Source organism: Macrobrachium nipponense, chromosome 3, assembly GCF_015104395.2.
Source record: "Macrobrachium nipponense isolate FS-2020 chromosome 3, ASM1510439v2, whole genome shotgun sequence".
Classification (NCBI taxonomy): Eukaryota; Metazoa; Arthropoda; class Malacostraca; order Decapoda; family Palaemonidae; genus Macrobrachium; species Macrobrachium nipponense.
The window spans coordinates 72,085,852-72,107,276 of record NC_087202.1 but is presented as its reverse complement, the minus strand read 5'-3'; the positions used below and the strand labels follow the sequence as shown (position 1 = coordinate 72,107,276).

The window sequence follows — 21,425 nt, the reverse complement described above, 5'->3', positions numbered from 1 at the left end:
GAAGTTCAAGTCCTTTACAAAAAGCCAGTAGAAATGTTTTACAGTATTTTACATTGTACCCATTTGGTAATTTCACCGAAACTATTCACCAAAGAGACTGATATCACTATTGTTTAACTTCCTTTTCGTTGCTGCAAAAAAGAAAAAAGAAAATAAAATAAAAAAAAAAGTCTCGTCACACACTATTTTTTTGCAGTATTGAACGATCAACAGAGAATCAGCTTCCTGTCATTTAGCATGTAGTAAGATGCTTGCATGAAGCATGATTGTGTAGTTGTATGTGCATGATTGCATGGCTACACTGCACGCCCATACTCCCAGCCCGTCACCCACTCCCACCTATCCCTTGATATCACCTCACACCCACTCGCAGCGGATCCGAGGGAGTTCATATAAAAAGAGAAGAGACAGTCATGCCCATTTAGTACATTTTTTGGAATTTGTAGATATTCTCGTTACGAAGGGATTATACATTTTTCAGGAAGATTTTTTGTACTTTCTGTTAGTGTGACATGTTTTTTAGCGCTCAGCCTATTTTTGTACTAATATAAAAAGGAGGGACGTGTCGCCTTTTTTTTCTTTTTTTTTTTCTTGAAGTAAATGGTCTCTTGTATTGTGGGATTCTTAGAATGGAGAATGTACGCTAGTTTGTAGAGACTATTTTGGACTTGTATTGAGGAAGATAGAGACGTCCTGATTGAATGAGCCTCCTTCTCTTGATCAGGCAGTTCTATCTTCTGTTTTCCTGAAGTTCTGAAATGTAATCTTACTTGAATCTTTTCTGGCTTTACGTCATGTGCTCTGGCCTTAAACTGGATATTTCCGGCCTTATGTCGATGCTTTATGTATTGTGCACAAAAAAGTCATTCATTTTCAACTGTTAACAAGGCGTAATCATTCAAGAGATGAGAGCTTACTTCATCATTGAAACGTGAAGTACTACATACATAGATATCATCACATGAGAACATTCAAAGAAGCTTTGCTTGTCTGTGAAAAAAAATGACTGGCATAGCTTTGCCTCACCAGAAATGAGTGCCTTGGATAATGCGCTTTCGACTTCAGATTTCTTTCATTTTCGTATGTATTTCATTTGCTAATTTCCACTGACGGCGTAACATCTTTGCAATGACATCCATTCTGCTACATAGACATAAGAGCGAGATCTTGTAGAGATACAGGTACTCCAGGAATGACAATAGAAGAACTCTTTTAAGTGATATTTTCTTAGCCGCAACCTAGAGAAAAGGAGGACTTTTTCTACCTAGATATGACATGAGCATCAAGCGTAGTCATATTTTTTGAATCGAGAATGGAACTTGTGATTTTTTTTTCCTTCTAAACATCGCAGTAATGGAACTGCTAAAATACTAGGAGGCTCTTTAGAGATAATTATTGCTTTGCATGTACATGAAATAAATTTTTGGAACCCTGGTTGATTTCTTTATCGAGATAGCGTCTAACATATTTCTTATCAAGAGAGAGAAAAAAAACTTAACAGAATTTTTCATTTTTATTATTATTATTTATTATTGGTCTTGAGTTAAGATCCTTAGAAGACGTACCCCGGAAGCTTATTATTATTATTATTATTATTACTATCATTATTATTATTATTATTATTATTATGATTCCTACACTTCTTCTTCTACTGCTCTTAATTCCTTTTGATCGAATTAAGATTTTTTAAAACGTAGCCATGATAGCCATGAAAGGAATTACCAGTCCTTCACCGCACGAACTGATTTAAATGACTCTGGGAATGCCTTCATGTGATGTCCTTGGTTGGATCTGATTAATTGTTATGAGATCCGCCAAGCTTAGAGGATTAGATTTAATGCCAATTCATTCTTTCCTTAAGTTTAATCCAGATCTACTGACAGTATGTACCATAAGAATAATAATAATAATAATAATATTTTTCATAACGGTCAGTTCATGAAAATTTTGCTTTGCTCTTTTTTCCATGCAAAAAAATTATTTTTTTATTGACTAAAGTTAATCTAGCTTACAATTATAATTAAGATTTTGTCAGTCTGAAATATTTTCTTGTAAGAATAAGGATGTGTCATCGATGAAAAGAAATTAAGCCCTCTTTCTTCTTCCATAAGGCCTTATCTTCTTTAGCAAGTCTGTGAAAACGATTCCTTGACTAGCCAGAGGAAAGTAATGTAATGTGATTCCCCCTTCAATACTGTGTTCTATATATACCATAAATATTAATTTGTTCATGATCACTCGAATCTTCATTGTTGGTGTTGATGTACATTTTCAGGTTCACGTTTGAAAAGGCTCCTCCCTCCCCTTCCCCTATGATAGTTTCGCTTCTTCAGTGGCATTTTGGATGTTCTTTGGTACTAAAAGGTTTTTCCACGTATAAAAAGTATTTATCAAATATAATTTAATTTAAAACCGATTTTGCATTCTCTCATTTTATTTTTTAACATCATCTCTCTCATTAATGGTTTTCTGTTACTTTTATGGGGCAAGGAGGGAGGGAGGGAGGGAGGGAGGGAGGTGGGGTGGATGGAGGGATGAATATGTAGGATCGCAAAGAAAGGTGTCATTGGATGGGCAAAGGGACTGACTGGGTGTAGGGGAAAGTGATGAAAAGGATCTCTGTGAGTTCCCCCCAAGCACTGCATCTGCATGTGTATATATATTCGTATATATACAGTATAATCGTCTACATTTATATAACCTTATTCCTGTTCCTCCTCCTGATTCCTCCTCCTGGTCCTTCTCCTTGCTTAGGCCGCTGCCCACGTCACTCTGGGCGGTGGCTCTTCCACGTGCAAGGTAGAGTGTTAGGAGCGACCGACCAGTCCCGGCCGCACGCACGCTGCTCTCACAGAAACTCCGTGTTTAGGCTCAGTCCAGGACCACGGGCGAGGTCCTCCAGGCTCCACCAGGGTCCATCCGGGACCTTCCATTCAATTTTCATGATTCACAGTGAATAAGACTTGATATATGCTTATGATGATAATGATGATGAATACACACCATGTCATCTCAGCAGTGTAGTCCTTGAATTAAGATGAATCTTAGCCACAGGCCACACAATAGGCATCCAGCAAACGATGTTCTAGGTTGGGGCACAGCCAGACGTCACCAGCGAGCGGCGTCTTCTATGCAAGACGCCGTCGTGTCCACAGTTTGTAACGATGTAAATGCAGCAATACGAATCTCTCTCTGTCTCTCTCCCCACCTCCTGTCTCTGCCTTGAATACTTGTTTGTTCCTTGTCCGAAAAACATAAGGAAGGGATGTGGTATCCTTTCATGCAACGGTGACCTAACCCCCCGGCCAAAAAAGTTGATGTCTAAGAAGGGCATTTCAAATTTATGTGATTAATTATCTCTTGAAATAAAGTCATCCTCTCCTATTGTGGTCGGTAATTGAATGGCTCCGTTACCTCTATAGTATTAGTGTTTTGTTATTTAATATGCCACTGTAAGGCTAGTTTTCACTTATCCTTTTACATGATACAAAGGGAAATACGAGATGTTCCATTAATGCAAGAGAGGAAGTTCATTTTTTTCTTTTCCTGTTTCTCAAAAATAGCCATCCACAGCTGGGGAGTTTTGCTGCAAGCAGTCCTTTGAAGGAGACAGTGACGAAAGACTAAATCTGTAATTATCAAATCATTGGAAAATAATACGGTTGATGAAAATAATTACTCTTTCATATAGCAACATCGTTGGCCATTGTACCTGACCGAGACTAATATCTCATTTTACAACCAAAATGAACTGCATATTCTGACTGAAACAGGAGATCAGACATTAATCATGCACTGCATTAACTCGGAAAAAAATGATGAAAATTCATGTCATTATTTTCGGTGATTGACATGGACATTTTAATAAATCGTGGAAGAATCCTTTCTCTGATGTAACCGTCTTTCAGCCCTGTGCTCTTCGCTGTACCTTGGTAATTAAAAATTGCAAACCTAATTAACAACTATATTACTACCACTGAAATGATTTGTGGGATTGCATTTTTTTTCGTAGCCATCAATTTGTGTTCATTTGGCCAGCACCTGCAGAAACTGAGGTGTGGGCATTCTCATAGCTTTATTAGGTTATTGTACAGAATTTAAATCTTTTATGTGACATATTTCATCCTTATAACTGAAGTGAACATACCTCAGAGTGTTTTCTTTGAATTTCACGAATATGTCAGTCACTGCAGAAAACAATTGAAGAGTCTGATAACGTTACTTATTGGCCGGTTCTCGTAGACAATAATATAATATACGAATGAGGAGCAAACGCTTGATTTTTATTGATTTTGATCATTCTAGTTTTTTCTGATATACGATTAGTGGTAACGTAATCATTTCATTTTGAAGATTAGCAAGAAATGTATTGAAAGGAATATTCATTCATCAAGAAATTAAAATTGCTAGCCTGTGACTAGAGGTCGTGGACTGGTAACTGTAGGACCTGGGTTGTGGACCGTGGACTGGTATAGTGACTGTAGCAACCCGGCTGTGCCCCAATTTCGAGCTCCTGAGTTCGGTTAGAAATGAATGTTATTGGTGTCGTTGCTTTAGCTTAGACGCTGCGCTAGATTAAGGTCATCCTGGGGCCTTTGAGTAAGAGCTGCCAAAAAGAGGAGGAGGTGAAGAAGATGGAGGACTATGAAAACGACTCAGTGGCTCAAATAATATTAAGGAAAGATCTTTTAGCCTTGTTGATAGAAACCTCTTGTTTGCCATCATTGTAGTGGTCGTGGAATGACCACTAGGGGTAGATAGATCTGCTGCCTCCGGTGGACACTTCATTCCATCGACTGCTGACTTCAGGTGAACAAATTCAATCTCAGAAGTAAATGCGAGGATCGGAGGAACCATGAGGCATATTTCATACGTTAACCATTCAAAGGCATGTCTTCAGTATTACATAATTTCCTCACGTTTATCTATTTGCTCATTGAATGTTGCTCTCCCTTCATTTCAAAAATGATAACAAAGCCGTAGTCCTCATTGTTCCTCTTTCCACCAAAGTCATTTTGCCCCTGTGGAAAGAGTGGCTTAGAAAAACAAAGAAAACTAAGAGAAAGAAATCCCCAGAGTGAATGGAAGCTCAGAGAGAGGCGTGGTGTTCAAGATGATATTCCCCAGGACACAATAGATGCAGAGTCCACTGTGACTGAAGGGTCTGTTTGCAATTATCTGTCTTGACAAGCATTGAATGCAATGCGCCTTCACGTCCTTCATCAGTCTCTACCCCAGGTGACTGGTGGAAAAAGTGATGGAGTGATGCCATTCTTTTCTTCGTCATGTCAGACGAAATTGTTCATACGCCCCTTATTTATGATTCCCTTGGTGGTAGCGCTGACAGTTTCTAGAGGCTTTTAAGGGGACAAGTCCCTCACGCGGGTGGGCACTTCGCGTCCTATACCACCATCTTTGCGCTTGTGAATCAGGGTCGTTAAGATGGCCGGTGACGATGATGGCGTGCTTGGCTGTTTGGTGAAGGATTGTCGCCCGCATAGAGAACGGCTGCTAGAGTGGGTTTAGAGGACAACTTAGATTCGCATAATGGATAATCATAGAGATAACACTAGTTTCATCTGCTTTATTTTTAATAATGAATTAGGTGTAGCTAGCCATGCGGATCCCGTGGGTTCGACTAGACATTCAGAAGCTACAGACAGAAAGACTGAAAGAGTAAGCTTTTGTACATACCACATGATTTAGAGAGAAAACGACATCCTTAGAATTTAGGCTTTGGCTAGAGAACAGAGAACACTTGTTCAGTGTAGATAAGCGATTGATCGGACGATGTCTCATATCTATATACTATATATTTCTATATACGCCAGTACGTACCGGTAAATCCAACCAGTACACCCCCTGTTAATATCTCATTTCCTTGTTATTTCATCTTTTTGCACGTTAAAATCCAAGTTATGCACCTTTCCATAATATTTTTTGACTTTTTCCATCTCGCACAGTCAGACGTTCATTCTTTGCACCCGATTTTAAATTTTCTTATACAAAGTTTATATACATTTTATATTTACTATTTCTGGTACATCTTGTGTATCAGTTTTTTGTCTTTTTATATTATCATTATTATTATTACCATCATTATTATTCTTATCATTATCATTATTATTATCATTATTATTATTATTCGACTTTACTTCTTTTATTATCCTGTCTATCTGCATTTTGGTGCTAATTATGATTACATTGGCCCGTGCATTTTATCTGTTATTTTTATATATATATATATCTTTTTTGCCTCGGTGTGTTTCTTCAATTGCTCTAAAGTACGGGTTCTTATTATTAAACCTTATTTACAAATGTACTTTTGCATTTACACAATTATGATTAGTTTTGATTCATACTGCCAACTTTAGACATGTTAATGAATTCAGTAGTTTGACTTACTCAAAGCAATTCAGGACTTAATCAGTTTTCTTTTATAATATACAAAAGTGCGATCAGCTCTTGAGAGACCTAGTTTTAAAGCAAGAATGATGGAAGATAAATCATATCCTAATAGAGTTTATTAAGGCAAAAACATCCCTATGCAGTGGAGTCCAGTTTTTGGTGGTTGGACGCCGCACACCCTTTTGAGAGGAGCTGTGCTGCACCACATTCCAAGATGTTCACACAGCTCAGCAGACTCATGGCTGATGCACTCACTGACACACCCACACTCACACCCACACCCACACCCACACTCACTCTCACACCCACACACACACCCACACCCACACTTACTCCCACAGTGTTGTTAATCCACACCTTGCTTCACTTACAAGCTCACGGACACGCCGAGACAGATTCACTCAGAACCGTTCACAACGACAGTAACTTTGTTTCACGAGCGATATGATAATAATTATAAAAATCACGGTGCCCTTACGACGTTGACCAAAGTCAGAAGTGTATAAGCTTTGTATAGATTCATTCAGAATAGAGACACAATGATCATTTCCCACCACAGTCATCCCCTCATACAGTGACCCATGACACTTTATGTACTACCTTTTGTTTGATTTAGAAGCCAAAGATTCAAAGATAGACCGCGTTTGCTTCCGCGGGCCTCATTGTATAAAGTAATATATATATATATGATCTATATATATAAGGGTGATCGAGCAGTGGTGGTGGTGTTGGTGTTGGTGATGGTAGTGTTGGTGATGATGATGTTGATGGTGATGGTGGGCAGCAGCACAGTTCCTGGGGGTGCGGTGTCGCAGCTCAACAGCAGCTGGGAGACCACAGCGTGTTAGCCATCTGGCCCGAATGGCTTCTATTCCGTCGAGCCAGATCAGCTGGCACGCTCGGGGCTCCCTTCCCTGGTGTGTGTCATATGGGCGGCTGTAGTAGACGTGGTGCTTGTGGCGTTGCAGTTCTTCCTTCGCCTCAACTACCTGGACATGCACCGCACCTACGGCTGCGCCGCCAACCCCCAGCGCACGCGGCCTCTCTGCGACTTTTGCGGCCGAAAGTTCTGTCAGCCTCAGAAACTGAAGGTGCACATCAAGCGAATGCACAGTGGTGAGTGTCCGAGAATCAGACATGATGATGATGATGATGGTGATGATGAGAGAAAGGAAGGGGAAGATGGTGATGATGGTGATGGTGATACAACACACTATGTAGGGCAGTCAGATCCTTAGGAGATTGAGAAGGTCAAGTTTATCACTATTACAATTTCGATGATGGCGGGAAGGTGGGATCTCTTTTATTTTTTATTTTTTTTTTACATGTATATGTATATTTGTATATCAATCTATCTTATCACAACTTTTACTGTACCTAGTTACCGCAGCGTCAACTGCCCCAGGAGACCCGATCTAATGGTAAGGGCCGTCAGCCACGTTGGGGCCAAAAGCTCTGAAGTCTCATCGTGCAGATCAATCAGATTTCCTTTCGCTCCTCCTGTGAAATGAAAAGAATAGAAGAATCATATTCAGTGCCAGTCTTTCATTGAGCGTTCTTTTATTGTACACAGAGCTTTGCCCCAGCCTGGTTTCAGTGGCCAGCTGAGAGACAAGTCTAGCGAGAGCGTCTGGGCATCGAGTGGCGGTGCGTCTAGGGAGGTCAAGGAAATGAAAGTCCATCCTTCTTCATCTGTACTTTTTATATTTTGATGTGAATCAACTGGTTCATTTGGACAGCAGTCGCCTTTATCAATGGCAGTTGCATGTTACATTGTTCAATGCTTTGTCCACTCCTTTGCTCATTGTTACAGAACCTGGATACTTTTTCCTTTTTGAAGCCAGACCTCCAATGACCCGCTGCCTCTCCCTAACCAGACCATCATTCTCATCCTTATTGTGGTCTCTCTTTTTCTCTTTCATACGCGTGCGTGATTCGAATGGATGGTGTGCGTGTACGCGCGCTTGAACTCCGCATTTGTACGCCTGTTTGCGATTGTGTATGCGTGCGTGTGTGTATGTGGTTACATGATGAGCAGTTCTTCCTGCGCCTACATTCACTGGACATGCACGTGACCTACTCCTGCGGCCGAAATCCCGCCCGAGTCTTCCCCCTCTGTGACTACTGCGGGAAGAAGTTCTGTCAACCACAGCACCTGCGGTCGCACCAGAAGCGCATGCATGCAGGTAAGTCCTTTTACTTACCTTCCAAATAAAAGTGTCGTAGAGACAAATGGAGCGGAAGTGAGAAAGAGAGTGCGATTGAGTGCAAGGTCCTAAGCGAAAGAAAAATGAAGTCTGAGAAGTAGGACTTCTTGTTTCCCACTACCCTTAGTGACAGCGCAGCAGGAAGGAGATCGAGAAAGGCTGGGATGTCACTATGGAAGCAAAAGAAGAGAATATATATTATATAACCCATTCTTCCTTTTTACTTGCATGATAAATTCCAGTTTTTCATACCTTCTGGGTCTGTCCCTTTTATTTTGCATTTTATATTTTTTCACAGTACAAGAAGTCTATAATAAGCTCACTGTAACTACTCATAATCAACGGAACAATGGTTTTAATCAACGTGCATTGATCATCTTGTCCGGATTTCGATTTGCTGCATGGTTTATTTTCATTTCATTTGGAACTAAAATGATGGAAGATTCCCTTGTTCATTATGTATATTCTATTAGCACTTTTCATTGTATTGAACACCACATGTTCTTTTTTTTAATTTTTTTAATTATCAATATTATTCATTCACGATAACTATGTTTATGTCATTTGAAATACCGGCTTCTCTTTGTTGTTTTTTGACTTAATTATGACGGTTTTCAGCAATTAAAACTCTTTCTTAGCATGAGGAATATTTTTCCTTCTCGGTATTAAATTACTTTTTTTCAAACAATAATTTTATAAAATAATGAACCTTTGGAATTCCAGCGTCACTTTTTACAAAAAGTCTTTGCCAGTCTGATTTTTTCAAGAAAGAAATACTGCTAATTTGTATTTGTTGCCTTCTTATTTTTTTTTACCTAGTAACAAGACAGGAGGCACAGATCACTAATTTTTCATAGATTAAGATCCTAGTGGTAATTAGGGGTTATATATAATATTATTAGTTGCAGTCATTTAGTAGGCTAGTTGATTGTAGTCTTAGTTGGCTACTAAAGCAGCAAAAATTTTTCCATTAGATGCCCTTATGTAAGCAGCTGTCATTAATATCACCAGAGTAAATGTAGAGTTTCTGGAAATAGCAGTGAATGGCACAGGTAGTTATGCTACCAGAAGAGGAAAACTGATGTGTAAAGGATAAAGAAAAATGTTTAGTTAATAAATATTGACATTTGTTGGTGGGTCTGTGTGTGGAAAGAACTAAAGATTTGGACCTCACGATAAAATTATGTAGTCTTGCATTCAAAGCATTTGTTGCAAAGAATAGTTGCTAGAATTATATCTGATATTTGAATTGGTTGGTTCCACAAACACACCTTCAATAAGACGTCAGCTAATTTAAGGTGATGTTGGTTATAAGTGATATGTGATTTCCTGAAATCCCTCCCACGACGACTTGATATATCCGCATTTATTGACATGTTGTGATATATGATTATGTATAACTTTTGATACTTCTTTCTTTACCCCTCCACCACTCAGACAGTAGGCATTGGAGGCTGTTAGAATCCTGGTATAGTGAGTTTCACTATGTTGATATATTCGCCACACTTGAAACTTTTAAGATGTGTCTAAGAGTCCTTGTCTTACTTAGAGGCTACTTTTCGATGTTTATCTCCTCAATTTTCTTTTGTGTTATCATGAAAAGGAATAGGGAGTGATGGTAGGAAACAAGGATGACCTCTAGTTTGTCCCAAGAGATAATATAATTATAATTACATTAAAGGATATAAAATGAAACCATATTTTAGCACGATAGTAGGAAAGCTTACTTGAAGCTAAAAGAGGAGATACACAAAGCAAAATCAGCCTGTGGTTTTAGCGCCAAGTAGGAAACCTTAATAATGCAGTCAAAGATCGAAGTTAGAACTTAACTAACAATTGCATCACAACACTGTATCAGGATTCTTTTTTAACTTAGTTTTGAAATGGGCTCTTCTTAAAATAGCCTAGGATTTTAGAAGACACTGAAGTCTCTCAGAAACTGAAATTAGTCCACATAGTATGAAACAGAATTAGATTGAAATTTATATGTTCAGATTTTCAAGGTAAGGTGTCTGCTTTCATTATAATCATCTTTATATTTTCTTGAGCCCAACTCCAATGCCTAGAATTTGGTTATGCCTTAATAACTGTATTCATGTTCAATTTCATTATGACTTAATGTTCAAATTACTCACCTTCCCGTTTAATGTGCTGTTTCACAGTCCTTTCCTTACATGTGTGTGTTATTATTATATTATTATTATTATTATTATTATTATTATTATTATTATTATTATTATTATTCATAACATTTAGTTTCGAAAATGGTATTGTACACTGAGACTGTTTTCTCAATGTATTTAAAAAAGATTTACTATTTTGCCTCTGTTTTGTTCTTGTAGAGAGGAACTGATTTTTCAAGTCCGTTTTGTTATTCATTGTTAATGCATCCCTTTCTTGAAGCTATTTTATGTTAACAAGTCCTGTGTTCTTTTTGTTCGGTTCCACAAATAAAATCGTCCTAATTTTTTATTCAAAACGAATTTCCTCTTCGGCTTATATCCCTGTTCTTTGTTCTCTCCACCTTGAACTGAACTTTTTTCCTTACTTTCTTTTCTTTTTATTGAATCATACTTTTTTTCCATTTTTCGTCCCGTTTTTTTAGCCTCTCGTGGTTTTGCTATACATTTTATACTTTAATGCTTCATTTAAGTAATAAATGTTTCCGAGAGTGAGTACGTTTAATTCTTCTGGCTTTCCGAAATTTTTGCTTTACACTTTGGATCGTATTAAAATGAATTTCGACAGTCCTCTGCAAAAGGCCTCAAATAACATATCCACCTCGATGATTCGTTATCGGTAGACTTTGTATCCAAAATATTATAAATATTCCAGGTCTCTAATCGTTGGACGTAACATGATGTTCATTGTGGAACATTAGACTAATCCACCCCAAATACTGTATGAAAGTCAACAAAGTATTTTCTTGTAATTGTTTCTCTCTGATTGAGCGAGAGCAGATTCCTTTGTTACTGTAGAAATACGCCATTGTTTAGAATAGTTTTCATTGTTTCGACCCTCTTTTCCGTATTTCAGGATGCTTTGTTAAAGACAGTAAAATTAACTGAGTGTAATATGATTAAACAATTGACTTTTTAGCATAAGGATCAACCAACCTCCTGTGAAATGTATTTTATTGTGAAAGCCTTGCCAGTCCGAAGATTTTAAATGCTGTAGATTCGTTTATCAAAAGCGTCAGTTTTGTGCAGAGAGCACAAAAGAGAAAATGGTATCTTATTGTGATAAAAAAAAATAGTCTCACTTGTACAGACTGGACTGTTAAGCTAGGCCTTAGTTTCATCTTTACTAGAGAACCTCGCAATAGTCTAGACTCTAGAAATAACTTTGCTCAAACACTAAATTAAAATAGGTTTTTTATTTTCAAAATTTAATGCGATAGCAAACGTTTAAGGTCGAGATAGTTAATCACCCAAACCTTAAAATTCATAGTTATATACCATATGTTTTATTTAATCACTCAAATGATAATTATTCTCGCCAAAAAAGCAGTTGTCTGACAAGTGAGTGATTTGTAGTTAATAGAGGCAATTATAGTTTTGAGTTCGCTGAATGACACCCGTTTGATTAGAATCCTGACGTGTTAATGAGGATACCTTCCGTCAAAAATGCATGATGCTTTTGGAAAGCATAATTACATTGTTAGAAGTGTTTATCCTAGGTGTATCCAGCGCGTGTTTTACTTGGAAATGCTAGGCTACGCCAACTTCTTTGCGTACGAAGTTTGAGGGACAAACGTTACTATTTAAACAACTTTGATATTAAAAAAAAAAAATTGCCGTCTTGTAATTTAGATGTCATTGTGGTGAAGTCGAAAGAAAATTCGTCTCTCCTATCCGTTCTTGCATTTGCGTTTCTTCCAGTACAAGACTAATACATAGTGGTAACGAGTAATAAGATTTACCCTTCATAAACCGCCTCCCATTTCCTTATCTGTTGTTAATAATAAAGGACTAAATAATAAATAAAGTACCACTGTTTAACGTTTCTCTTTTGTTTAACGAGAATTATTTATTACCCGTAGAAAGAAATTTCTGTAAGGGAAATTATATAAAGTGCAGTTAAGAATTTGTTATATTTCTTTCCAAAGTGGTATTGCACGAATAGTAGCTCGATAAGAGTAATATATCTGCTCACTCAATGATTTTGACAAGTCTGAAATGATAGCAGGGAGCGGATTGCAGAGTTGCAAATTACTGCTGTTCTTCAACAGTGGTATTATTTGTCGTTACCGAGACGATTTGCTCTTTTGGAAGTCGAACTTAGCGTAGCAATACTCCCATGATCAAAGAACGTTGGACCATGAAATGTTTAGTGTGTTCACACTTTTGCTCTATTTATTACAGCTGGTTTCTTGTGTCATTACCTTTCCAATAAACGCAGGAATTTTTTGTTTTTTCTCAAATACAATACAGTAGGTACTTCAGCAGGCGCGGATAATGTGTTTTGCATATAATTCTGAATTATACATTCCCTTTATTATCCTTCGGGAGAAATTGCCTCGTATAATTCAGTTTCAAGAGTATTGTGCAAAACTGGAAAAAATTAAATGCGTGATACTGAGGGGTCATTTTTAGTAGATTTTACATTACAAGACTCTCTCTCTCTCTCTCTCTCTCTCTCTCTCTCTCTCTCTCTCTCTCTCTCTCTCTCTCACAGACTATTAGAGTAATTTCCCGCTCTCATAAGTTCTGTTTCGTTCTAGTTTAACCTAACACCTTTATTTACCCGATATTATGAATAACCACATGTTGAAATAGCCATTTTAATGTGTATACTTACTTGTCACAAACGCTCGTTTAATTCCTCTAATTATACTCCGACATTTATTTTCATATCTTACGTAATTCCTTAGTTTGTGTTTGTCATTCATTTCACACGACCTGCTAAAACAGTCTCGGCAATAAGCACTACTAGTTTCAGATATATTCTCCATAGTAATATATCTGGACTAAAAAGTTGATCATGCAAAGTCAAAAAAGCATTTTGAAGCACTCCTATGTATTACTTTCTTTCCCAACCTTGGCTGTCGATGAACTAAGCAGCCTGCTTTATCAAACCGTAACCGGCACAACTAAAGTCATTTCATTTTTGAATCATTTTCTTGCTTGTCCAGTTGTCAACACCATTAAAATCTGTATCCCCAAAAGTTTTTGTTTTTGTTTTTGTTTAGCTCTCACATCCTCAACTCACCCGTTTATCCTTTGTCGCACAAACACCTTATCCCCCCCTCCCCCCTCCCCACTCCCCTTCTCCTCCGTTAAGAAGATGCTCCCCACGATGCTCCTTCGTCGGTTAAATACTAATGATCTTATGGCGATCCTTCTATGCCTTTTATTATGCAGACATGGCAGAGGTTTTACGTGAGTTCCAGTGCAAACTGTGCTTCAAGATTCTCGGATCCAGAGCCGCCTTGCAGAGACATCTGAAAGAGGTTCATCACAAGGTCAGTGGAACAGTCTGAGTGTATTCTCGTTCTACTCACTATTTCACTTCTTTTGCAGAGCAGCAGCGGTTTTGGTAAGTTGACTGCACTGCTCTCTCCCTTCTTTGGTGATGAATCGCAAATGAGAGCTTTTCCGATTAAATTTGTCCGAAACACTTTTTGTGAAAATCTTCAGTAACTTTATTTTTTATTAACATACAACAAGTTTATTGTTTTCTTTATCTTGATTTACCATAGAAAAATATGATCGTTTCATTTTCAAGGCTGAAGACTGTATACAGGAAGTTGACTAAAGAATATTACATATTAAAACACGGATTAAACTACTACCTAAATTCGTTAAAAATGATAACACATTTTAAATAATAAAACATCATGGCACTAAAAGATTGACTTACCCGGATGGTGCTATTAGAATAAAACTTGAAACAGAACAAAAGGAAAGGAAAGCAGAAATTGAATCGTCAAGCAATAAACAGTTGATGAGACGTGGTTTGTTTAACGCTGGAACCGTTGATTTTATCACACTAGAATCCAAAGTAGTTAGATCGTTCTCTCTTTTGTTTGTTTGCCTTATCATTTGTCAAATTTTATTATCTATATATGTTTTACTTATTTTCGGATGGATCCGAATCTTTGTTGTAGAAAAAAAAGCGATCTGATTACTTTAGAATTGTGATCAAACTAAGTTACATCGTTAAGCACCCAAACATCTAATACTCAACTGTTTATTCCCTGATAATCCAGTTTGTCTCAAGCGAAACAAACCTGATTGGTTTTCCCAGCCAATGTTGTCGCCAAAAAAAAAAAATAATAATAATAATAAAAGAATAACTGTTACTGTTGTTTCATTCGATTATGTCTAGGGATGGAAGACCAGCTCGGCGTAGAATTGCCATATGAAAGAGTGCTACACATTTTATGAAATACAATTCGCGTATTATTCTGGAAAACACACTGTCTATATTTTAAAATGTCGCACAACTTTGTAAGTTTTTCTTCAAGTAGTCTTCAACTTTATTATTATTTTACTAGTATTATTATTATTAGGTGCTCTTGCTAATAGGTATCTCATTATTTTCGATTTCAGTATGTGGTAATAAGACCTAGTTCTGCTTTCAGTGGATGAAGTCTGAAGCATAAACGCTGATTCATTGTATTCCATTCTTTTTATTGAACTAATTACTTGATACGACAAGTGTTCCACCCACCTTTTAGCCTTTTACTTTACATCTATTCCAGTTTCCTTTCAGTCATCTTGCTGTCCAACATCTCTGACTGCTACTACTTATTATAACTGGAGTTTTCTTCTTTTTCACCATTAGATCTTTGTGCACCATTTTGTTTACTTTTTGGGTCTCTTTACCAAATTCAGGCTCTCCAACTCCCTCCTAAGCGCTGAATGGCTGAAAGTGCCCAAATGCTAGGCTCTACAGCCTAAATTTCATGATTTATTCATTTATTCCTGAGCCATTTCTCCCCTGTGCTTTTTACACATTTTTCATTGTATATCATTGTTGTCATAAATTTCTTCGCTGGTTAGTTATAGTTTCGCTTAGTGTGGTGGAATTACGGGGATTGCCCTGAAGCCGTTAGATTTTGTTTTGATGATTTATTCGTTTCCTCGTTTTTATTGGGTTCCAATAGCTATCCAGTCAGTTTATGTAAAAGTTTTATACTTATTTCAGTATGTACGTTTTACCAGCGCACCTCAGGTTGAAAAATAGATATTTCACATCAGTTACACTACCTCTTAACAGTTCACGCAGTTATGTATGCATATATACGTGTACGAATATATTATATGTATATATATTGTATTTTCATAGGCCTAACTATGTAAATGTGAGGTGGCTCATTGTTCCGGAGATGATACGAAGGTTTGTATAAGATCTTTTTAGAGCTAAATCTTGTTTTTACTCGGAAGAAAACTAGTTAGGCAGCTAGGGTTGGATGCCCCTTGCATAATCATGCTCATTCTCATAGAAACGACTCTAGAACATTAAATGCTGCAGCTGTTTTGTTTCCCAAAATGAAGTTCGAGACAGAGAAAACGCCCCTTTTACGGATGTTTCAAAATCTGTTTAAATGTTTTTTTTTATGAAGACCGTAAAGTTTCTGTCTATTTTTAAGGGAAAGGTTATATGAATATATCTTGGACATAATATGAAAAACTGAATTATGATTCTCGTAGTGGCGAGAATGTAGATTTGCGTTCTAGGTCATAGTCCGAAATTCTTTCTCTAGACAAAATTTAGAGCTGGTGTTATATTAAAGACTTGTTAGATTCGGGTTGTGTGGTAATATCAGTATTATCACTGCAGTGATAGAATTCTTTCGCTATTGCTGGTGTTGGAGCCGATAAATGATTTGAAAATTGAATGGAGAATTTTTAAGGATTTCCGGGGAAATGTATCGTGTACGTTTATACATTTCGTAAGTGTTAGACTACCGCTGAATGAGAGCTGTGGAAACAGCAAATAAAAAACCTGTAGAATGTGCAGAGAATGTGACGAGTCATTTTCCACAGGACGGAAACTATGTGACAGAGAGCGCAGCACTCCAAGGAGGAAGAGATACATAGTTAACAGGTCATATAAAGTGAAAATAAGCGGAAGAAGCGGAACTGCAATCAGAAAGTGTAGCTTTTTAAAAGACCTTAAGGTCTGAAAATTTTTATCATATAAGTTTTGTAATGTCCGCGCCTAAACCATCAACAAGCTAGAAAACTGACTTCTCAAACTTTGCTGAAATGTTCAAGAATTGATTCTAAGAAGTAGCAAATTTGTCGATTAATAATAAATTGGGCACGGTTGCTTTTCTGATATGGTGCAATTATTAGAGGAAAGAGACGTGCGGACGACATAGTAGTGAAGTAACTGTTTAAAGTATGCAAATAAAGTACGGGCGTTGCTTCAGCACTTACAGTACACAGAACGATTCATTATTATTTATCTGTCACAGTCATCCTATTCGACTTGGTGGTCTTTCTAGTGTCGGGTTCCAGGTTGAATCCTGCCTCCTTAGGTCTCCATCACTTTTCTTACCACCTATATACGCTGTTTCTAGTAGCACACTCTTTTGCATGAGTCCTGGAGCTACTTCAGCAGTTAGTTTTTCCAGGTTCCTTTTCAGAGACCTTGGAATTGTGCCCAGTGTTCCTATGATTATGGGTACATTTTCCACTGGCATATCCCACATCCTTCTTATTTCTATTTTCAGGTCTTGATACTGATCTATTTTTTCTCTTTCTTTTTCATTTACTCTGGTGTCTCATAGTATTACGACATCAATGAGTGATACTTTCTTCTTGATTTTGTCAGCCAACATCACTTTTGGTCTATTGGCACGTATCACCAGAGGATCTTTGCCTGGTCGTTTTCTATCACTCCCTCAGGTTGGTGTTCGTACCACTTATTACTGCACGGTAGCTGATGTCTCTTGCACAGGCTCCAATGGAGGGCTTTTGCTACTGAATCATGCCTCTTTATGTACTGGTTCTGTGCAAGTGCCGGACATTCGATTGCTTTGTGGTTTATGGTCTCGTTTTTCATGTTGCACTTCTTGCATATAGGTGAGGTGATATTTCCATCTATAGTTCTCTAACATATTTGATTCTTAGGACCTAATCTTGTGCCGCTGTTAGCATCCCATCTGTTTCCTTCTTGAGATCTCCCCTCTGTAACCATTGTCATGTTTCATTGCTGGCTAGTTCTTTAGTCTGTCTCAAGTAGTCCATGCATTGGTTTGTTGTGCCATTCCTGCGTTCTGTTTGCCATTGCCCTGTCTGGGATATTTTTGGGTCTTTGTCTGCTTTATCATTCCTTCTTCCCGTGCACTCGTTAGCCAATCGTTTTCTCTGAATTTCATATTTTGCCCCTCTGCTCTGCTGTCGATGCTGACGCAATCCTCTATGCTTAGCAGTCCTCTCCCTCCTTCCTTTCATGTTATGTATAGTCTGTCTGTATTTGCTCTTAGTTGAAGTCCTTTGTGTATTGTCATATGTTTCCTAGTTTTCTGGTCTGTGCTGCGGAATTCAGCCTTCGTTCACTCCACCACTCCTGGGCTGTATCTGATTACTGGTACTGCCCATGTGTTTATGGCTTTCATTATATTTCCGGCGTTAAGTTTTGACTTGAGTATCGCCTTAAGTCTGCATATATATTCTTTCCTGATTGTGTCCTTCATCTCTCGGTTTTTTGTATCCTCTCCTATTATTCCGAGGTATTTGTATTTTAGTATGTTGACCAAGACACACATTTATCTATTCCAGACTTCATCCTGATGTCCCCAGATACAATCCTTACAGTCTGGATTAGGGTATCTATTTCCTAGGTGCTCTTCGCATACAGCTTGATGTCGATTAATATTATTAATACGTATGGTTATTATTATTAGCGAGATACTGGGGAATAGTATTCAAAACATTGCAGAATAAAACCATATAGACCTGGGAAACTTAAGTTCATAAAGAGGATCCCTTCTATTTAGAGAGCCAATAGGTGGCCTGTGTTATAATTGGAATGATGTAGCATAAGAAAAAAAAAAGTTCTCTAGCAAATCTTGCTATGCAAAATTCATGTTCCCCTGCTTAATTTAGGAGGAACAGGATCGGGCCGGTGTAGTTCTTAGTAAATGGTTAAACATCATAGAAAAGATGTTAGAACTCAATCAAATGATGTACTACGCATACATAAGCACTTTTTTGATGAATTTCAAGTACTAATAAGCGCATGTCTTTTGCTGAAGACCGTCAAGAAATAGTTATAATACAAGAATTGAAAGACGTTCTCGTGAAAATGTGTTCAAAGGGCAATTTCCTTTTTAATGAGGAAAGGTAATTAAAGTGCCGTCGAAGTGAACCAGATGAGGAAAGTTTACAATCAAGTACAAATTGCTCGAGAACCGGAGTAATTAACAGGACAAGGTTATATGTCTGAGATGGAAAATTAGTTAACATTTCAGCAATAGTAGAAATTGGTAGCGCCTCAGTGGCGTGGTTGGTATGGTGTTGGCGTGCCACGTTGGTGGCTGCGAGTTCGATTCTCGGGCATTCCTGACTATGTGTTCACTTTAATAACTGCAGTTCTGGTAAGTTTTTTAAGATGAGAAAATGTACCTTCATAGGGAAACTCGCAGTAGTCGTCCCTATTATGAGATTCATCGAATTAGTGCGCAAGTCGAAATGTCTACAGCACTGTAGTTTGGAAGATATGGATTGGAATTGGTATCAAAAGTTTGAAGACACGTATGTCTGCGTCTGCGGTACTGTGTTGGCGAGAATGTTCAACAGTTTTTAATCACTTCCTGGTCTTGTAGGTTAAATCCTTATTCTTATACTTTTCATCGTCGCTGTAGTATTGTGTAGATTGTAATGTTCGGAGGTTACAAGATATTTAAGGACAAAATATCCCAATGAGGTAGTATATTTTGCGGGGAATTTTGTTTGCACTTGAAGACTTCTTGCATTAATTTTAAGTCAGTGTATAGATTTTTAAAAAAATATAAAAAAAACAATCGGAAGTTAAAGGGCCAGGCAGATAGTGTGGTAGGCAGTCAGCTGTAATGTTCCGGATTAAATCAGGAATTCCAGGAAAGACCTGGATAAGCTAAATGTTGAAATTAGACTTTGTAAAGAATATTGAGCAAGAAAAATACGGCCATTTTCTCTAAGCACACAAAATCAAAGGAAAGTCGAAGCATAGAGTAAATGGGGTGATGAAGTAGATCTTTCATTATATATTTCCCTGCAAGAAACCAAGCCTATGAACAAGCTAACAAACTTTAATGCCCAGAAAGATATTACTAAACTCGACGAATCGTTGTGACTTGTATTATTTGCAGGCGAGCAATATGGTGTGAAAGGAAATTTCTTCAGCTTGAAGTGACCAAAACATGGCTTTCAATAAGGCGGTGGAAACAGAAAATAAAAATAGCAAGTAATAAATTTAACGCTTGACATCTTAAAGCATCAGATCCACAGGCTTTTCTCCTCACCAACATTGAGTTTAGAATCGCATTAGATTTCGGTTTCCATCGTGTTCTATGCCTAGAAAGTCATGCACAATTCTGAGAAAGTTAGCAAGTATGACATCTGGTATCTTTGTTGACTAGTGCTGGGAGAAATAAGTAAATTTTTTGGTTAACTGTTCACTTAACAAGACTGCGGGAGAAACAGCAAAAGCAGCCGAATTGTTGGAAGTAAGATTTTCTAATGGGGCGTCAAATTCGGTGCGGCTAGATTGAAGAGGCTGGTAATATCAGTGCTGTACTGTGTTTCAAGGAGTAAGGACATAAATATTCCAGATACAAAACAGAACAAACAAACAAACAAAGTAAAATGCTCTTGCAAATTTTACAATTCTTCAATTCATCTTTTTCAAATTTGGTTTGGTAAAAAGGCAAAGAATGAGTAAGAAAAGGCAGACCGTCAGCAATTTTTCATTTATACCGAGTTCAGATTTCAGCCAGCAGAGCAAACAAGCTTGAAAGAGTTCAAAGGCTGCAGCATAACAGTGATAAAAATATAAAAGCAACAGGATGAAAATCAGAGGAGACAACCTCAGTATCGTTGTAAGAGCCTTTCCCTAGAATTGGCATCGGTGAGCGCTTAACGAAGGTGAAATAAATAAGAAACAGCGGGAAAAATAACTTGGCGAGGCAGCTAAAACTAATTTATTTTTTAAATGAGTTGTGAAATTATTTTTATGGTCAGTTACGATTTCTGTCGCTGAAAAGAAACTTGCTCGAAAGAGACGTGAATTTTCAAGTTAGGTATTCCATTACCAAGGTGCTTATTGATAAGCAAGCGAAATGCCTAATATACCAGGACCCACTTCGAGATGTAAGTAGGTCCTGGCCTATACCAACCTTGTTAATCATCATCGATCTTCAGGATGCACTGTGATGAAAGACGTTGTCATCTGTTTGCGAGTACGTCTGTGCCAGCTATAATTTTTTTTTTCTTTTTTCTTCGCAGGCCACGTTTTGCTTATCTCCGTGGTTCGGTGCCCTGCAGTAATTCAGTAGAGATCTCGATGGTTTAAGAAAGTGCCATGGGGTCTTTCCAGCGTTACTGCTGGAGCATTTTTACCGATATATTCGTGTAATTATCGTTAATATTTCTGGTTATTAACTAATGTATATGTATGTTTAGCGGAGCAAATTCAAACTAAACTTCGAGATAAGGGATGGTTCCCAGTGTGATTTAGTCCTGGAAATACGCAAGTAACATCCTGTCCTTCCAATAGCCTAAATATATATATTTAGGGTGGAATTACAGTGATTATGAACGTTTTATCTTTCCTGAGTGTAAGGTCACTGGTTTGTTCTCGGTGTTGTTTTCG

The 21,425-nt window shown here is 37.7% G+C and overlaps 1 protein-coding gene across 6 annotated transcripts in view; it reads left to right on the top strand.

Annotated features, from left to right (window-relative positions):
• LOC135221806 (uncharacterized) overlaps positions 1-21,425 on the top strand; it is a 938,326-nt gene that overhangs the window by 902,241 nt on the left and 14,660 nt on the right. For 4 of the 6 annotated variants that reach the window (XM_064259684.1, XM_064259685.1, XM_064259681.1 and 1 more), the window contains 2 exons: positions 7,377-7,524; positions 13,979-14,079. In XM_064259684.1, the coding sequence (XP_064115754.1) occupies positions 7,377-7,524; positions 13,979-14,079 (249 nt within the window). Of the gene's footprint in view, positions 1-7,376; positions 7,525-8,446; positions 8,595-13,978; positions 14,080-21,425 lie in introns of all 6 variants that reach the window. The other 2 variants (XM_064259683.1, XM_064259680.1) reach the window with 1 other exon arrangement.